Here is a 23,690-nt window from a genome sequence, read left to right as displayed (position 1 = left end):
GATATTACTAAAACTTCTATTTTACTTGAAGTGCCCTGGGCCGTGCAGGCTGCAGAAGGTTGCCAGCCTGGCCAAAGCCTCTTGGATCGGTAAGGAGGAGTATCGTGTGGCAGCATGGTTCAGCATCTTCTCTGCTGTCTCAAATGTTGGCCATGGAGCTTTGAGGCAGTACTCCACCACATAATGCTCATCCTAGGAAACATGATTTACTACTTTTATATACTTACAGGAGCTAAAACATTGCGTCTAAATAAAAATTCAATTTTGGACTGGACATCATGTTTTATTTTAAAAGCATCATTAAACTGACCGTGATCTTCATCAGGTTGGTCTTGGCCTCCTCCACAAGTTCAGACCAGACATCCTGTCCATATCCTCCCACTGACGCTGAGGCCAGCTGCTCCAGCACAAAGTCAAGCTTCACTTTGTAAACAAGCTGAACAAAAACAGGATTGTCAGAGGTGTTTCAAATCAAATCAACTCTATACATATAGAACTTTAAACAACACAGTTGATCCAAAGTGCTTTACAGTGTACATACAGAAGACAACATTAAAAGCAGGAAAAGAGAAGAAAAGAGTCAAATCAAGACTCATGAAGGGTAGTAAAATGAGATTTATCTATATCAGCTTCACCATGTTCACACAGCAAATGTATGAATTCTGCTTCGTCTAAAAAATATCTTTGAAGGAGTGGGAATCAAATATTTCCTAAGATGCCCTGCTTCTGTTTTATTTTCTGATAGAAAACAACCCATTTGCATTTTTAAAGTCATACACCATATGGAAAAATGTACTTGGCAGCACCTGTTAGTTATTTAATTCAGGTGTTTCGGTCAGACCTGTTGCCACAGGTATATAAAATAAAGCATCTAGCCATGCAGTCTCTATCTGCAAACATTTGTGATGCAAAATGTCATTCTAAGGAGGTCGGTGACTGGTACTGTGATGGATTCAACCTTTGCAATAAGACGGTTCGTGAAATTTCATCCTTGCTGAATATTCCACAGAAAACTGTAAGTGACAATATTTGAAAGTGGAAGCATTTAGGAACAACAGCAACTCAGCCACCTGGTGGGAGACTATATCAAAGGTGTGGAAAATTGCCAAAGCTCCGCTGATTCTACAGCTAAACAGTTCTGAATTTCCACAGGCAATAATGTAAGAACAAAAACTGTGCAGCGGGAAGTTTATTGATTGGGTTTCCATGGCCAAGCAGCTGCATACAAACCTTAAATCACCAAGTCCAATGCCAAGCGTTGGATGAAGTGGTATAAAGCACGAGTGGAGATGCATTCTGTGGAGTGATGAACCACGCTTCTCTGTTTGGCAGTCAGATCGGCGAGTCTGGATTTAGCGGATTTCGGGAGAACATTACCTTCCTGACTGCACTGTGACAACTGTTTGGTGGAGGAGGAATAATGGTATGGTTTTTTTTTCAGGGTTTGGGCTAGGCTCCTTATCATCATTAAAGGCCAGTCTAAATGCTTCAGCTTACCAAGATGTTTTGTACAGTGCTATGCTTCCAACGTTGTGGCAACAGTTTGGGAAAGGCTTTTCTTATTCCAGCATAACTGTGCCCAAGTGCACAAAGCAAAGACTATACAGACATGGTTTGAGGAATTCAGTGTGGAAGAACTTAACCAGCCCACACAGAGCCCTGACCTCAACCCAAATCGAGCACCTTTGGGATGAACTGGAGCGCAGCCAGGCCTTCTCGTCCAACATCAGTACCTGATCTCATAAATGCTCTACAGAATGAATGGACGCTAATTTAAAGAAGCACTCCAAAATCTTGTAGAAAGTCTCCCAAGAAGAGTGGAGGCAGTTATAACTGGAAAAGGGGGGTGGTGGTGGTTATTTCACTATTGATTATGCAACTTGTTTTTTTGTGCAATTCCTAACAACAACTGTAAAATACATAAATTCCAAATCCTCTTTTAAAAATCACATCATTGCATTTTTATTACATTGTCCAAAAAAGGCCAAGACAAGAAGACAGACACTTGCCTCTAAATCCAGCTCAAATGCGATGGCAAACTTTTCAGCCTCTTCAAACATGTGTTTGTGCAGAAGTCTGCTCAGTCTGGGAATCAAAGAGAAGTCATGTACATAAAAATTAAGGCTGTCAAAAGTTTTAATAACACACCTTTCAAAGTGACAAAACTTGTTGTTTTAATGATTGATAGTATGGTGATAGTGGTATCAGTATCAATGTTGAAAGAAAAGAGAGCTTCATATTACACAGTTGAAATAGTGAACTGTGTAAACACCAAGACTGTATTTAGGGTCTACATGACCATGCCACGAAAATAAAGCCATTTTAAATTTTTTAACAAAAGAGTGCTTTGGAGATTTTCTTGTTACTTCCCTGGTATTGAAATAATTTGATTTTTACACATGTTAAATAGAAGTTATAAATCCTGCAATCATAAAAATTCTACCAATCATAGTTCCACAAACAGAAATTAACATATAAATTATCTTAAAAATTTTTATTACCTGTTCTCAGGCAAGGCCTCAGTGAAGCATCTGACGACAACAGAAGAAATGGGCTCTCCTCGACTGGAACATAAAAAGACCACTTAAAATCTAAAAACACTGATCGTATGTTTAAGTAGTTATTGAGCAACTATTCCTAAAATAAAGCATGTCATACTTTTCTGGGTTCTCACAAACTCCTTCGACTAAATAAATGGTATCCTGAAATGACAGGGCAGATTTTACTTAAATGTGCAGAAATAAACATGCAAGATCAAAAAAATAATGTGCTCATCGTTTACCATGTTTATTTTTGTCTGGACAAGACAAGAGACTGAGGAGACATCCAGAGAGTAGCAAACAGTCATAGAGGGCAGGAATCGAATTTGCAGCGAGTTGATCTATAAAAAATATAAAGCATTATGATGAGTTAAGGAAACACTTCATACAATTACATATCAAAAAAGGAATCCATCTTTTTACCTGACTGTTGTCTTGTTTGGTCAGTGTGATCATCTTCATGCTGCTCTTGTCTTGGCTGTGATATAGAAATTGTACTCACTTTCACCATTATCTAACTGAGCCACATTTATCTGTATAATCACAGCTAGAATATGTTTAAACTGAGATACATACGTCACCATGGAGGCTGAGCCACACTCAGTGGTGAGTTCAAAGTCATGAACAACGAGATCAGGCCAACAGTGAATCATGACGAGGAAATGAAGGTCCCATAAACTCAGGGTGTCCTGGAACAGAAGACATAAGGGAATACTTCAGTAGGGTTCATATACCTAATATTAATTTTAGGACACTTAGTTAAACATCTTCTGGAAAATCTAATGCAGTATCAAAAAACGTCATGGAGCTCACCTCACTGTCAAGAACGTACAACAGATTTTCCACCACCACCATCTTCCTCACACCTTTATTGCAGATGTATAAAAAAAATTATTAAAACCTCACAAAAAAAAGAGAAATCATGTTTTTTCTTAATATTATTTTTATCGACCTATTTCATGATAACCAAAAACAAATAACAAAACAATCATTACCTATAACCAAAACAAGATACATGCGACAATAGTCACACATCTCAAAACACAAACATCTACGACAACGGAGGAGGGGTACAGATGCGAAAAAAGAGGAAAAAAGACTTCTCTAAACCAAGTGTTAGGGACACATACATATTACACTGCCTGGCCAAAAAAAAAAAAAAAAAGTCGCCACCAAAAAAAAAAAGGTCATACTCTCTAATGTTTCATTGGACCGTCTTTAGCTTTGATTACAGCACGCATTCGCTGTGGCATTGTTTTGATAAGCTTCTGCAATGTCACAAGATTTATTTCCATCCAGTGTTGCATTAATTTTAATATTGATGATGGGAGAGTCTGACCACTGTGTAAAGCCTTCTCCAGCAAATCCCAAAGATTCTCAATAGGGTTAAGGTCTGGACTCTGTGGTGCCAAATCCATGTGTGAAAATGATGTCTCATGCTCCATGAACCACTCTTTCACAATTTGAGCCTGATGAATCCTGGCATTGTCATCTTGGAATATGCCCATGCCATTAGGGAAGAAAAAATCCATTGTTTAAGAAATGAGAAGTTACTCATTGCGTCAGCTGGGGTTAAATAACTGGTTGCCAGCTGAAAGATAACCGCCTATGCAGTAATTATCAAATAGGAGGCTCGGACCTATTTGCTTAGTTAAATCAAGGTGGCAAATTTTTTTTGGCCAGGCAGTGTATATCCTCCATGTTAATCCTGTTAACTTTTTGTGCTGGTAATGTTCATAAAAAAGGAGAAGAAAACAACAAAGGGCAGTCAATATACTTAGCCCATTTCAGACTGGCTGCGTGTTTTGCTGCGTGCATTTGCTTTGCTTGTCCACACCCATTCCTGCCGGTGCAGCTTTCACACTGTGCCTCCCTGCAGTCAAAGCCCTGCTATTCTTCAAAGTTTTACCTCTTTAAACCCCCCTACAAGTGACTTTATTCAGTGTATAGTGGAAGTGTGTTGGGGATTATTCAAAATAAATGCATTTTGCACAAACGAAGGAAGTTTCCCATAAGAAATGCTAAACCGGGATTTTATTTTTAAAAGCACAAACCAGATGTGCACTCACACTCAGCAGAAGCACAGAAAGCCTCACTAATAGTAGAAGTTTATAGAACAACAGGTGCATTAAACCTTGTGACCTTCATCTGATTCTAAGAATAAGACTGTAAACATATTCTACAGGTGTGGACATGCATACGTGCTACAACAAGGTAAATATGGCTCTTCAGTTATCATTTTCCTGTCTGTTTTGGCCCATAACCATACATATCAGGCTGGAAAAATAGGAAACCTTGATTCTCTCAAGTCTCCACACCTGAGCCACATGTATGAGATGCGTGAGACACGACGCACACGCAGGCAGCCTGAAAGCCCTGAACATGCAAACAAACTGAGAGTCAAGCCATGTCTCAGTCAAGATACAAGTTTCACGCGCCCAGTCTGAAACTGACTTCAGGTGAAACTGTAGGGAGTGAAGCCAGAGGGGAAGACACACCTTGAGTGGAACAGCCCACCTTTTAATTAATTCATTCTATCAATTATCAGTAGAATAAGATGCCAATAGCAACATCCACCTAAATGACAAATATCTGCATCAATACTCAGACAGACCAATAATCAGTCTACCCCCAGAGTGGAGCTGTAAACTGAATTTAAAAGTAAGAGCGTACCTGGAATTAAGTCATCGCTGACGGACTGAATAAGGCACATCTTGGCCTGATGAGGGTCCATCATCCAGTGAGTGAGAACATTTTCTTTATCACCCTGACAAGAAAAAAAAAGCAGAATGTTCTTCTATCTTTCTCATTGCCAAGAAAAGTTTAACTCAAATGCATAACTTGAATTTATTTTAATTTTATTATTATAATATCTGCTTATATCTGCTATGCTAAGCATTTCTGCTCATCCACTTATGGGTCAAGATCTGGCAGGGAAACTGGTGCATGTGCAGAGTTTCTGGTGCAGTTTGGGTCCAACAGATTTTTTTTACATGCAAGTGAGTTAGTCTGATGTCTAGGAGTTAAGTTTTATATGATTTGATTCAAACTAGCATGTCTAAATGCATTTTAAAAGTCCAGTTTCAATCAGACTAATGCAACAATCAAACAGTTTCTAACAGCACATCTACCTACCAAGTTTATATGTGAAGCCCCCACTGTTTCTTACCTATTATGCTTCCATAGCTCATTGTGAAATCACACACTAAGATACTAACGTTATAAGTCTTAATGACAGTGAAGCTTCATTACAGTGCTGTTGGAATCACAATCTAAATATAGCTACATACAGATATTTAACATGACATAAAAAATGTGTGATATATTTCAACTCTGTGATGATAACACACTTTTCTTTGCAAATTTTCATAACTACAAGTGGTATAAGACACTGACCCCAATCATAAGATGGATTTCATTGCCCAGACTGAACATCACAGCTGTACTGCAGCCCTCGTCGTGGTAATCCTTGGTAGAGCAGAAGTCTATCTTGATTTGAGACTGGAGCTGAGAGTGTGGAGAGTCAGGATTAAAAGTCTGCTTACCAAAAAAAGGTTAACGCACTAACAATGGCAGTCTTAACTTACCTCTTTCAAAGATCCTACATCCATCTTTTCAACAGCTGCAAAGACCAAAAAAGGATAAATGTTTAATGTTTCAAGCAAAATGGCTTCTACAAAACTCAAGAGTCTTTTATACCTTTCTCAATCTTTCCCAATGCAAGGTTTGAAATGTGGAAAAACCCATCCTTTATTAGAAGAAACACGTGGTATATCCCTGTTGACAAAACCAAATGCATTAAATCAACAAAAGCATTCAGAGGAACAACTAAAAATCCTTCAACACTTGTTGACCAAATACTTAATTCCTTCATGTTCCAGTGCACAACAAGCTTTTACTAATCAGAGCAGAATCTTCTCACACTCATATAAAAGTTTACCTTCAGATCCTTTGTCCTTTTCTATAAGGAGATAGCGATATGTTTTCTCATCACTGCGGGATGGTTTCTCTACCAAAGCCTGAAAGAATTGAACCATGTGTTGATATACATAAGTGTTAAACAATGAAATCACCTGAGCTACATGTAATGACATTTTCAGTGTCATCCCAAGTGTCGTTGGTAAAATCAGACAGGCAGAATACAACAATTCATATCTACACATAGGACAATCATTGCTAACTCTTTTCTAGAGGGGTACTTTATAAATATTAATATACACCCATACCCTGGTGAGCAGGATTCTCTTGTGGGGGACATAGATCAAATGAAGGTTTCCATTTCTTTCACAGACCACCAAAAACTGTCCATCCAGGCAAACATCGATGGCATCCACATCAGTTTCTGAAATTTAGAGAGTGCGTCATAATTTACAGCATTGTACAGTATCAGTTAACTTACCTCTGTCAAGGCAATGTACCAAAACTGTATTTTTAATTGGAATTGAACAGAAAGACTGTGAAAACTGGTAAAATTTGCTGGTTTAACCTATTTGTTTCCTATTAAAACAAGGAAGATAACTATGTTATAGTTGGGAAACGTAGATAAGGAGTGGATAAAATAAGCCTTTATGGAATCCTTCGCCTTTTGGAACAGGATCTGTTTGCTGTGTGTTGAACATGTTGGCTGTCATTGTTTATTGTCACTCTATTATTGTGTAATTATGCTTGTCATTTATTTCTTGAAGATCTTGTCAAACTTTGAATGCAGCCATAGAAGGCAGAATCTCAGAGGACACAGACTGCTGAAGAATAGCAAACAATGAGACATGAAGGGAGGAACACTAAGGAGAGAAGCATACCAAAGTGCAGAAGCAGCAGGATGGTCTGATAGCTCTGATCAAACAGGATTACCGTCTTGTCAGCAACAACAATACTCCAGTTTGAACCACTGGAGGAGAAAAGACGGGGATCTGCCTGCACCTGGAAGAACCAGCATTTTAACCAAAAAATTATTCCTGTTACAAGTGATGAACAATTGCTTACCGTAGTATTTCAGGAAAACATGGGCATCTCAGTGAAGAAATACAGAAACTAAGACTTTATGAAATGAAGAGATGTAAGAGAGCTTCTACAGGATGAGGACTCAGGTTTAGATATCTGAAGAATTACAGCAATGATGATAATAATAGTAATACCAATTACCAAAAAGAGACAGTGCATATCATGATCAATATTAGTACAGGTCTAGACAGACCCTGCCCTGGTAGGTGTTGCTAAAGAAACAAACACATCAGTGATAAAACCCAGGAACAGCAAAAGGCAGAATTGGGAGATCTGCCACATATTGCTCATGTTTATGAATGTCTGTTATAATCTAAAAGAGTGAATGCCTGTGAAGGTTTATATGAGGCCTGCTTGAAAATCCTAATCATTAAAATCTTTCTCTATTTTAATTGTTTTGCATCAAAATGCAGTCAAATTGCTTGTACATGTAAATGTACTTGCCACTAACACTAGATACGGAATTTGATTATGACTGGTATTATAATCACAACTATTAGACATTATGCTAATAAGTGCTGAGCAGATTCTTGAAACCTGGGGTTTCTAAGTGTGTTTAATGGAGGCATATCTCTTTTTAGCATAAATGTGATAAATTATAGATATTTCTTTGTGTCTCCAGGACCTGGTAGGATAGGCAGTAGCATTGTAAAATGTGTCCTTAAAGGTTCACTTTTCTCTTTACCTTGAGCGCTGTTTAGTTACTGTTTTTCTTATTCAAATATCACTTTGTATGTGAATTTTGAATGACAAATAACCAAATTTGTCTTGTTGTTTTCAGGAGCAGCCACAGCCATTTAACAAATTCTTCAGGGTTTCTTTGTTTCCATTCCAGGTCAAACTCATCAAAACCAAAGTGGTTCCATTACATAACTGAGGTTGATAATTTTAGAAATGCACCAATTGTCAAACTTGAGGACAATACTAATGTTTATAGTAACAGTATATAGCCATATATTGGTACAGGACTAGGAAAATACATGTTTTCAGGCCTAAAACAAACTACAAATACTGGATGTAAATTGTTACAGTACAAATGGCTTTTCAGGACCTACATGACTCCTGTTAAACTGCATTGTTCAATCCCTGTATTCCTGACTTTTCCATTAATTGCGGAAAAGAAACTGGCTCCTGCTTGCTTTTTATTGATGTCAAAAGCTTGTCAGAAGTTCTGCAGAGAAGAATAGATATAAAGAAACATAACTAATTAATTTTGGTCTGTTACAAGTTAAATATGTTAATGCTTTAGAGTAGAAGTATATCGAGAGACTGAAATCTAGTCAGTGGATTAAAGAAATGTCTTGTTATCTAGCATTAGGAAAAAAGTGGCTTATATAATAATGGGTAAGGTGGAGGATTTTTATGCAGCGTGGACTTTTTTATGAATAGAACACACAACTGGGATCAGGCAAGGTATGATGACACTACTGCTACCAAAAAATAACCAAGGATTTGTGTAACAGTTTGAGTGCTAAGATTTAAATTGTGAAAGTAAAAAGAACAATGACCAAATTTCTTCATGATTTCTAAAATGGTTGGCCTATAGTAATATTTTTAAATTGTATGTTTGTATTTGAATTTCAGTGATTTGATTAATATAGTAAACCAATGTTTTCCCCAATACTTCTTTTAGTGTAAGACTTTCATAATGCTGACATTTTCTCCTGTGTGACCACAAAAAACTTTTAAAGTTTGTCCAACAGGTCACATCTTCTGCCTTATAAAATACTTTATATCAGCAGTTAGTTGGGGTTGATGTCAACATTAAAGTGATACTACACAACAAAGACATTCTGCTACTGAAATCTCTTCATGCCACATTATTTGTTAATGTGCAAATGTCTGTCAACAGAGCCAATATCAATGAAACTGATCTTAAATCAATGCATTGGTGCATCCCTAGTTGTTTTACCTTTTCTGTTAACCAACAGCTACCTTTCTGTCATCTTTAAAGCGCCTTCTTTCGTAAAACTAAAATGAATGTGTGCCTCTTCTCCTCACTTAAATTACAGAGAGAGCTGTTAAAGTGGGAGGGGCAGAGCAAGTACTGTGCTGTAAAGGCAGCCACTCATGACAAAACCGATGAAATAAATGAGCACAAAGCAGCATGTTGCAAAGTAACTGTTAAATCTCTGTTGTCTTGTAATTATGATCATGGAAGGCTTAAAGTGTAGTTGAATACACTTTTTAGTTCGTTAGTGATACTGTTAAACTTACAGTGTGCTGATAGAGCCATGCTTTAAAGTGACTTTGGCTGTAACTACAAGAAAAAAAAGGATTGTACGGTTAAGTGCTTATGATGGTGGGGGGCTGATTTTGACCGTTTATGTCTGTTACTGTTGTGAGAAACCCAGCAGAATAATGTACAAAATCACAGTCCTGGGTGTGTTAAAGAAAAAGTAAAGACAATGTGAAGATATCAGTGGGAAAGAGGCACTGGAAGTCTACATGAACTGTAAATATTGACAGTGCTTACCTCATTAGCGGTGGAGATTTTAACCAGTGTGTCCACCTGATACAAGCCGCTGCCACTCTCCTCCCTTGACACACTGCCGAGTCGGACCGTGTTGGTATCCTCATTCGTGAGAAGCTCAACGTCGCTCCACATCGCCATTTTACAAGAGCTGAGAGAAAAGGAGGCAAGTTAGCTTACACTTTCTATGAGCTATTTCAGCAGAGCATTAACTCCCCATGATAAAATGACGCTAATGCTACAAACTTAGCCTAAAGTTGCGAGACAAATGTGAAAACTGCGTATCACGGTTGAAATTATACCAAACTTGTAGTATACCATGCAAGTAACAGTTATAGTTTATGGCAACTCACCTCTGTCTAAAAATAATTAGAAAAATGACATCGAAACGGTGAACAGTGTCAAAACAGTGACAGCTTTAGATTTGGCGGGTTCTTCTTCTTCTTCTTGACGGTTGGAAACAACGGTGAGGTACAATACTGCCACCAATTGTTACGGAGTATAGTTTGGAAATACGAAACGACCACTAATACCACGAATGAACAAAATTAGACAAAAAACTCTAATAAAGAAATATTTCGTTTTCATCTGTTTTGTTATTCACATAAGATACTGAATGCATAATATACAACCAATAGTACAAATTGAAGAGATCTGTTGAGGAAGAGGTTTTTAATTTCCCTGAGTTTTGCCTTAAAGGAATTATTTTACCGTACGCATTATACCAGTCGTGCCTCCATCGCCAGGATTGATAGATGTAACTAATCCCTTAATCAATTCTTGAATTAACCAGTGTCTTATTTAAACTTAGTTGTTAATTCCAGCCCATTTGGTTGTTTAGATTGAGAGTAATGTCTGCCTGACATGCTATTTTGAGGGAATTTATGCGCTCACAGCGGGCGGGCCATGACAATTTTGTCCAAAGAACCAGGATTACTTGTTGCCAGGTTGGTACTTACTTTTCAACGCTGCCAACGTTTATCTCATAGGATACAAGAAAGGGCTGGATGATACGGACCAAAATATCAGTATCTTGAACCGAATGGTAATACAAGATATAACCTACATCTTGATATTATTTATGTAAAAAAACGACAAAAGCCAGCCAACAGCAGACTGTAATTGCGTTGATTAAGAAATGGAAAAAAGAGTTTAAAAATCAGTTTGTTGATAAAGCACAGTAATTTTAGATTTTAAAAAAACTTCTTGATTAAAGTGATATCCATGAGAGAATAATTCCCAATTGAACTAAATATTTTATATAGTTTGCCTTGTGGTTAGTGAGCATATTGCTCAGTGGTTCTTACTATAAACAATCCTTTGTACTGAGCATTAGGCCTTGTGTCTATTTTTTATATCAACACAAACTGTATCAATATGAACTATTTAATCTTATCTTATACCTCATCTAAAAATATAATGATATATCTAAAAACCAAAGAGAGAAACGAGGAAAAACATGTCAGCAAAGAGGTGAGATATAAAATGCTCAACAACCCACGTCCAAGGCTATTTTCCCTCCAATCACTTTTACCTCTTTCTAAACTGATCCGACTAAAGAATAGGCTGACTCCTTACATCAATCTTCTAAATGAAAATTACACAATTTCACAGTGTTACCGCATCTTGAAAGGTTTTCTGAATACAATGCAAATCTTTTCTGTAAATGAATTAACTTTGCTGAAAAAGTCCACTTCGTTCATAATAAAGAATTGCGCAAAATATCTTTCCATCATACACTTTTCTTAGATGTTATGGGTAACAACCGAATTATTCTTTGAATATTTTCAATGCCCTAATAGTCTTTGTTTGGCCCTTTCAGTCACTCTGTTTCTGCCTGTAAGTGGGGGATTCTACAGAAAACCTGTCAACCAAGCTCAACCTAGCAGAGTTGCTCATCGGCTGTTTAGCAGCTAGCTACCTCTCCGTGTTCGTTTGCACGGTGAACCAAACAGCAGTGTTAAATAATCGACGTCTTCTAGGATTATGTCGGTAAGTACGACTATAAACTGATAAACAAGGTATAAACCGCTGCACTAGGATCGGGTGAACTGAAATGCAAGTTCTCGAGTTGATGTAGAGATATTTATTGTCTTAAAGATGGCGGTTAGCCCAATTTAGCTTAGCTTCCTGGCTAAGGCTAAAGCGATGTAATATGAAAGTATGAATGACGAACGTCGTCGGATTTAGCTAATGCGGTTAGCATACGCGCTCGATTGCTTGTTATTTGTATGATCAACGTTTCATCATCAGGTTGTTTATGCTTTTAGTAGAAACAGCGTTGTCATAGCATCCTTGAAGATGACGTGTTTGGAATTAGTAAAAAGTGGACGAAAATAAATGCAAAGCAACGGTTATATTTCACTGACGTCCGTTAAGGGGACTTTGTATTAATACTAAAGCACTGTACTATTACTGTCACGGTCTGGGACGCTGTGAATAACTCGCTACTATGTAATAACCGTATACTTAACAAGGAAACAAAACTCTAAACTTATTTTTTATATAGCTGCACAAGGAGAACAAAAGCAGTGGAAATGTTAACATAAAGGAAATACATAGATATCTGTGAGATGGATTGGCAGGGAAAATCTTATTTGACACTACAGGTCATCATTACTTTACCACTGTTTACGCAAAGGCTTTTAATAAGGACAACAACTCGTTTATAATTTTGTCATTAGTGCATTACTAATCTAACAAACGTTCTATTTTTGCATCACAGATTTTGGAGTTTTTTCATGTTCATTGTTGTTAGTAGCCTCGGTTTCAAGATGTGTGCCCATAGCTTTAAGTCCCTGTGAGTACTTTCAGATGTTCATTATTACTGATGTTCTTTAGGACTTATAAAAGCAAGCAAAACATTTCAATCATGGTCAGAATTTTGCTTTTTAGACAAAATATACAGAAGAAAAACTATTTAATGTCAACGTGACTTAATTCCAATCAATGCTAGTACTCTCACAGTGAAATGGGGATCAGGAAACTCAGAGAGAAGGTTATTGAGAAGTATAAGTTAGGGGATTGATATGAAAACAGGCACTGAACATCCCACAGAGTTCAGTTAAATCCATTGTCAAGAAATGGAAGGAACATGGCACATGTGTAAATCTGTCTAGATCAGGCCGTCCTCACAAACTGAGTGATCGAAAAGGGAGACTAGTGAGAGAGACCACCAAGACACCTATGACTACTCTGAAGGAGTTACAAGCTTCAGCAGCTGAGATGGGAGAGACTCTGCATACAGCGGCTGTTGCTCAGGTTCTTCTCCAGTCAAAGCTTTATGGGAGAGTGGGAAAGAGAAAGCCATTGTTGAAGAAAACTCATATTAAATCCTGACTAGAGTTCACCAAAGGCATGCGGGAGACATGGTCAAGTGGATGCCATGTTTGGCAGACACCAAACACTGCACATCACCACAAACACTCCCCATTTTAAAGCACAGCAGTGGCAGCATCATGCTGTGGGCTTGCCCCTTGGCAGCCAGCCCTGGAAAAGGCATGTAAAGGCAGCAGGTAAAATGAATGCAGAAAACTATAGGAATATTCTGGAAGACAATCTTATTCAGTCTGCATGAGAAATATGGCTTGGGAGAAGATTTATTTTCCAGCAAGACAGTGACCTGAAGCATCAGCAAAAGCTACACAAAGACCCTATTCCAATCCCTGTGCAAACTAACAGAGCTGAAACAGTTTTGAAAAGAAGAACAGAATAAGATTGCAATGTCCAGATGTGCAAGTGTGATTGAGATCTATCCACACAGACTCAGTGCTTTGCTTGCAGCGAAAGGTTCATCTACTAAATACTGACTTAAAGAGGATAAATATTTATGCATTGATTTTACCTTACATATTTTCATTTGATTGACATTACTCTGTAAAAATTTGTTTACACTGTGGCATAAAAGAGTTCCTTTTGTATCTTTTTGTCAAAAAAGACAAATTATATTGACCATAATTGAGTCACAAAATCAATAAAAGGGTTAAACATCCAAGGGGATGAATACTTTTTATAGGCCCTGTTAAAGTCTGTTGCAGAAGAGTGTCAGAGGAAAGTCACTCTCTTGCCTAAATCTGGTACAAAGTATTGGTTGTGTTCCATGCACGCTGTCAAACCTGGGGTCCATGCTTTCTACTGCTGAGCAACAGATTGCTGCAGATGCATGGTACTTTGGCAGATTCACCCACAGTGGAGAAAAATCATGAATTTTTAATGTCTGACGAAAACTAAATAATATATTAGTCTTGTTTTAGTCATCTTGACTGACTACTAAACTTTGTAGTCATCAAAGATCTATTGTTGGCTAGTCTTAGTCTTAGTCTAGTCTTTCTTAGGGAAAAACGTAGTTGGCAAACATTATTAGTCAGTTTTAGTCGATGAAATTAACTCTGGACAGAAGGTAACCTTGCACGTGGGTTGTTGAGCATATTGTACCTCACTAATTTTCTGACATGCTTTAATCTGTGATTTTCTTTCAGGCAAGTGACAACGACTCAGTTGATTTGACGAGAACAGGCTCCCCAGTTCATCACAGAAAAAAGCACAGCATGGAAGCGTCTAGATCTCCAAGAAGCTCTAAACACCACCATTCACGATCAAGGTCACGCTCCAGGGACAGAAAACGTTAGTATGAAGTTACATTGCTGAATATGCCTGGAAAGTTATGCACAAAGTATAAAATCTGTTGACAGCACAAACTGACTCGTGGCAGAGATGATTTCACTGTTGTAATGTTACTGAATTTTCAAAACATAACTACAGCAGCTGGGCAAAGTCTGTGTTCTGTTTTACTCAATGGAGCAGATATAATTCAGAGCATTCACAGTTATGATGTGTGTCTCAGCATTTTACACTGGTATATAGGTTGCACCAGTATGTAGGACAAAGCCTACTTTTATGATGACAAAAGTTACAGTGAAAGACACTGATTTTTGTGGTAATACCCAGCTCTTTGTTTTCTCTTTTCCAGGTGATAGAAAATACAGACGGAGTCGCAGTAGGAGTAAAGAGGTAAATAATACATTTATTTTTCTGACTAGAAGCACATATGATGTGATTTTAAGGTCATTAGTTGTATTTCTCATTAGCTTTTGGTTGAGGTGAGTATTTTTGTGAGATTCTAAAAGCTACAATAAACAGAGTTAAAACAAAAAACATAGATGGGCTTGTTCAAATGAGGAGGGTCCTTTTTAACCCTTCTAATGTTGACATGTCGCATTCTATGTCTGTCATCATTTGTAGCCATATTTGATAGTGGAGAGTAGATTTTTTTTTCTTTTCTTTATTTTTGTTAAATCATCCTGTGTATAGATCACATGATAACATTTCTACAATAAATCATACTCAGCGTGCTAATGCACGAAGAGACTGAACAGAAGACCCTGCTGACATAGCAAAATAATATGTCTACTACTGGGAAAGGTAACTATCTGCCATTCAAACTCTGTATGTCTCACACTTTCAGTAGAACCAATTTGTTGTAATCTTGCATCTCTTTCAGCTAGGGATGGGCATGATTTAATTATCAAGCTTTTAATGGGGCCCTTGTGTATTTATAGTTAGTTTGTCAGAATCAATTATCCGTATTCAGTTTGATAACACACATTAAACTAATGATGACCCATTCCAGCTTGTGTTCACACTCATAAAGATGCTGTAGTAGTTTTACTTTCAATTGCATAGGAAAGTTAAACCAGGCAAAAATGAAGAAATAAACCATACTAATAAATGAAGTGCACCTTGTTAATTTTTCATATTGTTTCATCAACGAATATATAATCCTGTTGAATTGACAAGCAATAAAATAAGTCAGATGCCCATCCCTACTTCTTAACCAGAGGTTTAAGATTCAGAAATGTCGGTCTCTTTGAACCCTTCAATTTATTGACCAGAATTTCACATCTCAAGCCTGGTTTATACTTGTACATCGAATCAATGCCATAGTGGCCTATGCTATCGTGCGTTGTATGGCAGTGCTTTGCCTAAATGCTCTTTGGGAGTGCAGATTCTCTTCTGGTCATATCACTACCTCCTGTTCCGGTCATGTTCCCTGCTTGTTTTTGTGTACAGGAAATGATGAGAACCGAAACCAAGCATACTGCAATGGAGTTAATATTGAGCTGCACTTGATTATTTTGTAATCGTTGCAAAGGAGAAAGAGAGAAGACATCGGAGGAGATGGGCTGTAGGTCTGCTGAACCACTTGAGGCAGAGGACTAGGGAGTTATTTGATGCTTGTTTAGTAGCAGAGGCGTGTGAGGAAATACACTTGTGATGTTTTTGATGTCTGTGAGGTGATATAATGAACTGGTTTGTTGCCTGTAGCCATTTATCTCACACTAGAGTACACACAGTATGAACCCAGAGACTCTGAGTCCCCTGTGCAGCTCATTGTTACATTTTTTGAGGAGGTGCGTGTCAGGCTACACGCATAGGCTTTTGCGTAGCTTCAGGACCACATGAACCTATGGCGTAGACTCGACACAGAAGTATAAATCAGGCTTTCAAGTCTGCATGCACACCATTTAAAAGGCGCAGCTTGGATTCATTGCTGTAATTCTATTGAAAGTAGTGCAGTCAATTTGGTACCACAAAATTGTCACTCTTGCAATCATGGTTACAGAATGGTTTTCTAATGTTCTGACAGTAGATTTGAAATAAAAAAGGTTTTCTTTCAGCCTTTCAAAACTTTTTACATACCTTCTGCTGTAAGCCATGGTACTAACTCTTTTTGTTGCACTATTTTCCTGAAAGAGACAACTTCTTCTTAAAACAGGCACGAAAGAGGGACTCTGAGAAGCCAGCAAAGTCGCACAGAAAAACAGACGAGCAGCAAGATCCAGAGAGACTCTCAGCTGAGAATGGAGAGGAGCGATCCAGGCGTAAAGACAAAAAACCCTCCAAAGGTCGCAGCACGTCAAGGTCACACTCCAGAGAGAGGTCATTTCAGCCATTTGAGTGAACAAGTATTTCTACATGATGCTTTTGATAAAAACCTTTTTGTTTGGGATGAGTGATGCTACAAAAAGTGCACCAAAGGGGTTTTATTTCTGTGAAATATATTCTGGTGTCATAAAATATATATTTGATTTCTTTGATATGTGACAGCAATTACACTGATTGATGTTGATCTTAATGCTTTTAGGCGTCATCACAGCAGAAGCAGAGACAAACGACGATCAAGATCACGGAGCCGGGACAGGAAGAAGAAGGCTCGGTCTCGCTCAGGTTCAAGGCCCAAACACCGTCATCATAGCAGGAGTCGCAGTAAGAGCAGGTAGGTTAAATAAGACTGCCCAGGGCTGTCCTTTTTTTGCCCATAGCATAGGTGTTGTAGAGGTTGATAGTCTTGTAGCACAAGAAAAAAAAACTGGTATTACAGTATATTTAATATCCGTTACATCTCTGAGACCAGCTGATAACCTAACCATTTGCTTTGTAAATGAATATACTTTAAAAAAAAAAAAGTTACATTACAGCTTTCCATTAATGGCCACAACACAAAATGACCCTTGGGACTTTTTCATTACATGGTGCAGCTCGGCTTGACTCGGCACAGCAGCCCAGCGCAGCAGGGGGTTTGCTTTTCCACCACAGCCAAGCTACCCATTTGAGGGCATGTCTAGAGCTGATGAGGCAGTGTTTTGAGCCCTCCTTGATCTCTCTACGATGGTCTGATCTGAATGACTTTAAATCACTTAAAAGCAAAAATCAAACTGTAGACCAGCAGCGCTGCAAGCTGCTTTTTTCTACTTTCTCTCTCTCTCTCTCTCTCTCTCTCTCTCTCTCTCTCTCTCTCTCTCTCTCTCTCTCCCCCCCCCCCTCTGTCTCTCTCTCTCTTCTCGTTTAGTAAGAAAACAATAATTCACGCTTCTCATCAAAAGGAGAGGATTTTCCATCATATAAGTTAAAGAGCAGTCTCCTTATTGATTTGTGGGTCTCTAAAGAGCAGAAAATGAACGCAATCATATTTTTGGATTGGGCGGTGAGAAAGGCATGCTTTATTAGCACCAGTTAATGAATTAAAGACAGGCTCCATCATGGGTGAAATGTTTCGAACATCTCTAGCAAATCTCAAGTTTTGGTCCTGTGTCATAAATATTTAAGTCATACAGTGAACACTGACACCACTGTAACAGAGTTATGGACAGCTGAAGCAGAGGTAGAGTTAAAACCCATCTCCCCCGTCTCCCTGTGGGGTGAAAATTGATCATGGAGGGGTTATCAGTAGCAGAGGGGGTAAATCTCCCCAGCAAATTGGACCCCACGAAGCACTTCGACATCAGTGCGGCGTGTTTTAAGGTGGGGCTGGCCTGCTTCGAGCGCGACTCGGCATGGCCAAACTGGTGATGGAAATGCAAATCAGCACGGCTTGGTTTGGCTCGGCGTGGCCAAAAGCGTAGTGGAAAAGCCCCACCTGTCTGTCACTGGATCTTTCTCTAGTCAGGATGAGAACGACACTGTGCAGCAGACTCAAAACTGGAGCAAACTTCAGGAAGCAAACAAACTTTATAGGCGTGTCAGTGCTTGAAGATGATTACAGGAATATGATTTGTAAAGTGGACCTTGAGATGGAGCAGATAGTGGAGCAAATGAGCACTATTTATGCTGCTTTTTGCTGCTGTAGTCCTTTTGAAGTTTTAGGTCTGAACTGTATTCATCTGTATTGCTACCAGTATCAGCTAAAAGGGATTTGTAAATATCAGCATATTGTGCACCCCTAGTCAAAACTGAGAGTACAATACAGCACAAGCTTCATGCTCTATTGTGGGCCTTGTTTCATTTTATTTCATGCATTTACTGCGGACTAATTAAATGTGGAACACAGGCCGCAAAAAAGGCCAAAAAATAATCTTTAAAAAAAAATTACTATCTTGACTTTTTCTCCCCTTGTCCCAAACATATACTGCTGCCTGCAGTCTGTATGCCCCTTTTGACTTTGTTAAATGCAGATGCCTATTGGCTTGTTAACCAGAAAATGTGTAATTTTATAAATAAACCTTTAATAAGTAGTTTGCATGGAGGCTGACCACTCTGTCATTTCATCCACTCTAACCTGTGATGGGTTTTGCATAATAAATGACTGAAGTGAAGGGAGCAAGAAATTGGAGGAGAATAGGGAATTATACTGACTGATACTCATAATTAACATCATCTAGCCTATGAGCCTTACAAAATCACTCTGGGTTTGTTTGAGGTAGCACTCCTCTTAAACATGACCCCTGCCTGCCTGCATGCTGAACGCAGAGGATTATGCATGATGTTAGGGACTAACATTCAGCTTTGATGGGTGCATTAAAGTTGGGTTTAAAATCACATATGCCTGCATGGTACACTTGCTTTTGCACACACACACACATATGTATATCTCTCTGTCCCAGTCTTTCATTGCTCTCGTGCAATGAGATGAAACAACTTCGTAGCACAGACCAATTTCTTGTAACAAGTGTCATATGAATGTCACACTGTACAGCCCTGCTGTTATCATTTTTTGAACATCCTGCATGGCTGCAGCTTTGTATTTCATTGTCAGCATTGCCAGTTATTTTATTTTTGGTTGTTCCACCAGGGAGCGAAAGAAAAGGAGTGAGAAAGTGCGCAAAAGGAGCCGCAGCAGGTCTGTTAGTCCACCTGCATTCAGAGGAAGGAACACAGCAATGGATGCACAAGAGGCCCTGGCCAGAAGGCAAGACAACAAGTCCTTACTGTACATTGTGCTGTAGTATTTGAGGATTATATTTAATATATTTATTAATTATGTTGATTATTGACAGTAGGGGTATATTTCATCATTGTAGATCATAGTACTTTTTATATTTAAATTATTTCCTTTTATTAGGTGAGTAAATGTAAGTAAATGTGACATGTTTGGCTTGTTTTTCCTGCTTTCTTGACTAAACAAAAAATAGCACATGTCAAGTTACAGCCATTATTTCCACTTAAAGAGATTACACTCTTATAAAGACCAAGACTCTTCTGAAGCAGGAAAAGCAAGCAGTCTTGCAAAGCACACTGTAATGGAACCAAGGAGTTTTCCTCAGGGGAAAGATAAAGGAATTTCATCTGACCATGTTTCTCTTTACTGAAATTGCTTTAGGAATTAATGTCACAGGTTGAGAAGAGATCTGATGGAAGGAGTCATCTAAAACAAACAAGAACTGAAAGAAGCCCACGGGCAAGCACAGATGAGTTGGTGCTTTGTTAAAAACCAAATAAAAGATAGTATTCTCTAAACCTCGTGGTTAACCTCACACCTGAGGCATGCAAAGTTGTAGACTGCTTTTCCTGTTATCTGTCTTCTCATCCATGTTGCACCTGATTTAAAAAAATCACTGTTTATAAAAGTAATTTTAAATCAGCTGTGTAGTTCTGTAGAGTTTGAGCTCCTGCTAGCTATAACACAGTGGAGTTTTCAGTCTATGGTGGTGGTTGTAAAGTACAGATCCACAGCCTGCTGGTCCTGCTGCCCACCTCAGCTGTGCATTTCTTGAATTTAATTTAGGAATCTTTTCAAACAAAAAAGCACTCCACACCATTTATTCACTTCACAGTAGTCTGCTGTTTTCTTTACTGAGCTAATGAGGAAGAAAGTTGTTAAAAAAAGGCACCAATCCCCAACAATCTTGTATAATTGATTTTACAGTAAATCTCTTTGGTCAAAACACAAGGTTGTTTATGGGATGTAAATACTGGCCATGCACAGTCAGCATCTACTGTTTTAGTCTGTCTGGAGAGCTTTGTTGCATTTTTCTCTAAAATCCAGTAAAATTCTTAACTAACCCCTGTTTATTTACAGGTTGCATTTTCACTTTAGGTTAAATAAAAGTGTGTTGGAATTAATTTAATAAATGTTTTTCTCTTTTTTTCTGCCCAGGCTGGAAAGAGCCAAGAAACTTCAGGAGCAGAAGGAAAAAGAAATGTTTGAGAAACAGCAGCAGCAACAACAGGAGATCGCTGCAGGTTAGAGACAATCATCAGTCCACACTTCAAACCTCATGATTCAGTTACTTATTTAAGCTGATCCATGTATTTTGTTTTCAGTGACTGCACCTATCGCAGCAGCTGCAGCAGCAGCAGCAACTGCCTCAAACCCCGGTCTCAACGTTGCAGCGTTGCTGGCTTCTGGGACGCAGGTCACGCCTCAGATTGCTATGGCAGCACAGATGGCCGCCCTTCAAGCAAAAACACTGGCAGAGACAGGGATTGCTGTGCCCAGCTACTATAACCCTTCATCCGTAAATCCCATGAAGTTTGCAGAACAGGAGAAGAAGAGGAAATTGTTATGGCAGGGAAAGAAAGATGGGGTAAGATCAAATTTGAACTTTTGTTAAAGCAAGGCTATCTTATATATCTTATAGTACCTGAAGGGACATTTAAAGAAAATTTACTGGAAAATGATCGATTTGGATAATAGGAAGGATATTTTGTTGTGAAGTTTTTATATACATTATGGTTGTCATTGTGTTTGTTTTTAATTTTAAAGGACAAGTCCCAGACAGCTGAGTTGTGGGAGAAGCTAAACTTTGGAAACAAGGACCAAAATGTTAAATTTCGCAAACTAATGGGTATTAAAGTAAGTACAACTTCTTTTTTTCACTTAAGGTTGATTCGCAGTGCCATTTCAAGGCCTTATATACATGCATCTTTGATGTTTCGTCTTTGCTATGAATGTCCTGGAGGTATAAAGAGGGGAAGAAGTGCTCTCCCCTCTGTGCCAGTTTTGGAGGTGGAAAGAGGAGTTGCACAGCAGAGAACAGGATTAGTGGAGCCAGCGGAGGGGCACCATGCTCTCCCTTTCTTTTTTACTGTGAATTAACATGATGGAGTGATGATGGAGCTTTACATCACTTTGTAAACACCTTTTAGCAATTAGGCTTCAGCTAAACTTTCTTTTGTAGCTGTCCAGTCCTTGAATCAACAGGAATTATGCTGAAATTTCTGTTTTTTTGTAGAATGATGAAGCCGAAACTTCCAAACCAATAAACGATGAGGGCATGAAGACTTTGGAGAAGCAGGAAGAGATGTTTAGGAACCTTGACGTTCAGTATGAGATGGCTCGCTCGCAGACACACACCCAGAGGGGAATGGGCCTCGGCTTCTCCTCGTCGTTCTCACGTGGGATGGATTCTGTCTAGAGCTGAACATCTGCTGTGCTTGCCACTCATCTGATCATAAAGGACCATGAACTCATCGCTAGCCTTCAAGCTTGCATGGATGTTGCTCTGAAGCTGCAATTTATTTATAGGCAAACATCTCACATGTTGGAACATTTTCATGTAAATAGCCAGATGCTGAGTTTGTCTCAGTGATTGTGAATCTGTACATCTTTGAAAAGGATGCATCAGTTGGACTGGTTGATGCCGGTTACACTTAGGTATTTGTTTGAATAATGTGGTAGCTTTTTTTAAACTCAGATATGTTAAAATGTGATTGTTTGAAAATAGATTGAATATAATGTGGTTTAAGTGATCAATGTTTACATCCATTTAAAGAAGGTATTTCGAGTCAGTTTAGAAATATCTGAACCCCACAGGTTTATATGTCCTTGTAAGGAGAAACACGAAGGCGATTTATGAGGAAGATTGCCTTTAGGATTGCCACTGACAAAGATGTGTTGGAGAGGAGAAAACACATTTCAGATGTTAAAATAAATTAGTTTTGTGTTGGAAAAAGCTTTTCTACATCTCCTTCCTCAATTTTTGTTTGTGTGGCATCTGTATCTATTTTTTTACTTTAAGTAAATCTTGTAAGGGCTAATGGTGAGGATTTAAGCAACAAAAGACAAGTTGAACTCTATTCCAGCATAGTAAAGTTGTGGATATTTTCCAGACTTTTGAAACAATATGTTTCTAAATGACACAATAACTGTTATTTTAATGACCCTTTGTATTGGAAAGTACTGCTTCTAGAAGAAAAGTAATTTTCAAAGTTTGTTTTTAACCTTAAGCTGCCACGAGAGAAAGCCAGAGCAGTGGTAGACCATTAAATTCAAAGATTAGAAAATGCTGACCTTTCTTGTGTGCTTTAGGGGCCTCATTTAGATCTGCAAGTTGCTTTTCTGTCATTTAAAGAGCAGGGTAGGCCACACTGTCTCAATTGCAGATACAGCCCCATTGTATTTGTGTGGTTTACAGAGTGTAGGATTCTCTTAATATTTATGATGATAAACAGGAAAATACCCGCTGTTTGGCAACATTGTACTAACATAGGTATTGATATTATTCACTGTGACTATAACCATACCAAAGTTTTGCATTCTGGTACTGTGACAGCCAAAGTGGTATATAAGCATATTTCAGATTAAGATGGCTTTCACTAGGGCGCCAGTGTTGGAACAGTTAGCACCATTGCGATAGTCCTCCAAGCTGACACCCAATGTTCAAGTTAGACCAATAACCCTTCTCCCACATGCCGCTCTGCTCAGTTCTCAAGGTAGTATCCAAGGTGTGGCCATAGCCAGCCTAAAAATTCTACAACGTGACCTTGTTGTGTGGGGGGACATCAAGGACAGCAAAAGCACACTGTATGGATTGTTGGGCAGAACGGAATGATAGCCATTCAGGAACCAAGCTGATTGAAGGAGGAAGCACAACAAACACAGCCATGATAGTTAACGTGAAGCCTAAAGTTAGATGGATGTCAGAAACGGAGGACTAACTTGTTAATTTCTGGCAACA

The 23,690-nt window shown here is 38.5% G+C and overlaps 2 protein-coding genes across 2 annotated transcripts in view; one reads left to right on the top strand and one right to left on the bottom strand.

Moving 5' to 3' along the window:
- kntc1 (kinetochore associated 1) overlaps positions 1-10,458 on the bottom strand; it is a 44,879-nt gene extending 34,421 nt beyond the window's left edge. The window contains exons 1-18 of the mRNA XM_041788428.1: positions 10,368-10,458; positions 10,018-10,165; positions 7,340-7,460; positions 6,767-6,882; positions 6,481-6,559; positions 6,240-6,317; positions 6,128-6,162; positions 5,937-6,047; positions 5,214-5,307; positions 3,354-3,406; positions 3,117-3,229; positions 2,964-3,018; positions 2,783-2,881; positions 2,659-2,702; positions 2,502-2,564; positions 2,010-2,085; positions 311-436; positions 26-192 (exon numbers count right to left, since the gene is read on the bottom strand). Of these exons, the coding sequence (XP_041644362.1) occupies positions 26-192; positions 311-436; positions 2,010-2,085; positions 2,502-2,564; positions 2,659-2,702; positions 2,783-2,881; positions 2,964-3,018; positions 3,117-3,229; positions 3,354-3,406; positions 5,214-5,307; positions 5,937-6,047; positions 6,128-6,162; positions 6,240-6,317; positions 6,481-6,559; positions 6,767-6,882; positions 7,340-7,460; positions 10,018-10,155 (1,568 nt within the window). The 5' untranslated portion in view covers positions 10,156-10,165; positions 10,368-10,458. The remainder of the gene's footprint in view (positions 1-25; positions 193-310; positions 437-2,009; positions 2,086-2,501; positions 2,565-2,658; positions 2,703-2,782; positions 2,882-2,963; positions 3,019-3,116; positions 3,230-3,353; positions 3,407-5,213; positions 5,308-5,936; positions 6,048-6,127; positions 6,163-6,239; positions 6,318-6,480; positions 6,560-6,766; positions 6,883-7,339; positions 7,461-10,017; positions 10,166-10,367) is intronic.
- Positions 10,459-11,885: 1,427 nt separating this feature from the next.
- Positions 11,886-23,011, top strand: rsrc2 (arginine/serine-rich coiled-coil 2). The gene is made up of 10 exons (XM_041787657.1): positions 11,886-12,006; positions 14,493-14,637; positions 14,984-15,024; positions 16,790-16,953; positions 17,159-17,290; positions 19,583-19,699; positions 20,888-20,973; positions 21,055-21,317; positions 21,497-21,586; positions 21,966-23,011. Exons 1-10 carry the CDS (start codon positions 12,001-12,003, stop codon positions 22,146-22,148), a joined length of 1,227 nt encoding a protein of 408 aa, XP_041643591.1. The 5' UTR covers positions 11,886-12,000; the 3' UTR covers positions 22,149-23,011.
- Positions 23,012-23,690: the final 679 nt, after the last annotated feature.

The sequence above is a fragment of the Cheilinus undulatus genome, linkage group 5 (genome assembly GCF_018320785.1).
Source record: "Cheilinus undulatus linkage group 5, ASM1832078v1, whole genome shotgun sequence".
NCBI lineage: Eukaryota > Metazoa > Chordata > Actinopteri > Labriformes > Labridae > Cheilinus > Cheilinus undulatus.
This window is presented reverse-complemented; position numbering and strand designations above follow the sequence as displayed.

Coding starts and splice junctions, on each gene's coding strand:
- rsrc2 (XM_041787657.1), top strand. Junction 21,318..21,496: donor GGCAGGGAAAGAAAGATGGG/GTAAGATCAAAT, acceptor TTAATTTTAAAG/GACAAGTCCCAGACAGCTGA. Junction 21,587..21,965: donor GCAAACTAATGGGTATTAAA/GTAAGTACAACT, acceptor GTTTTTTTGTAG/AATGATGAAGCCGAAACTTC.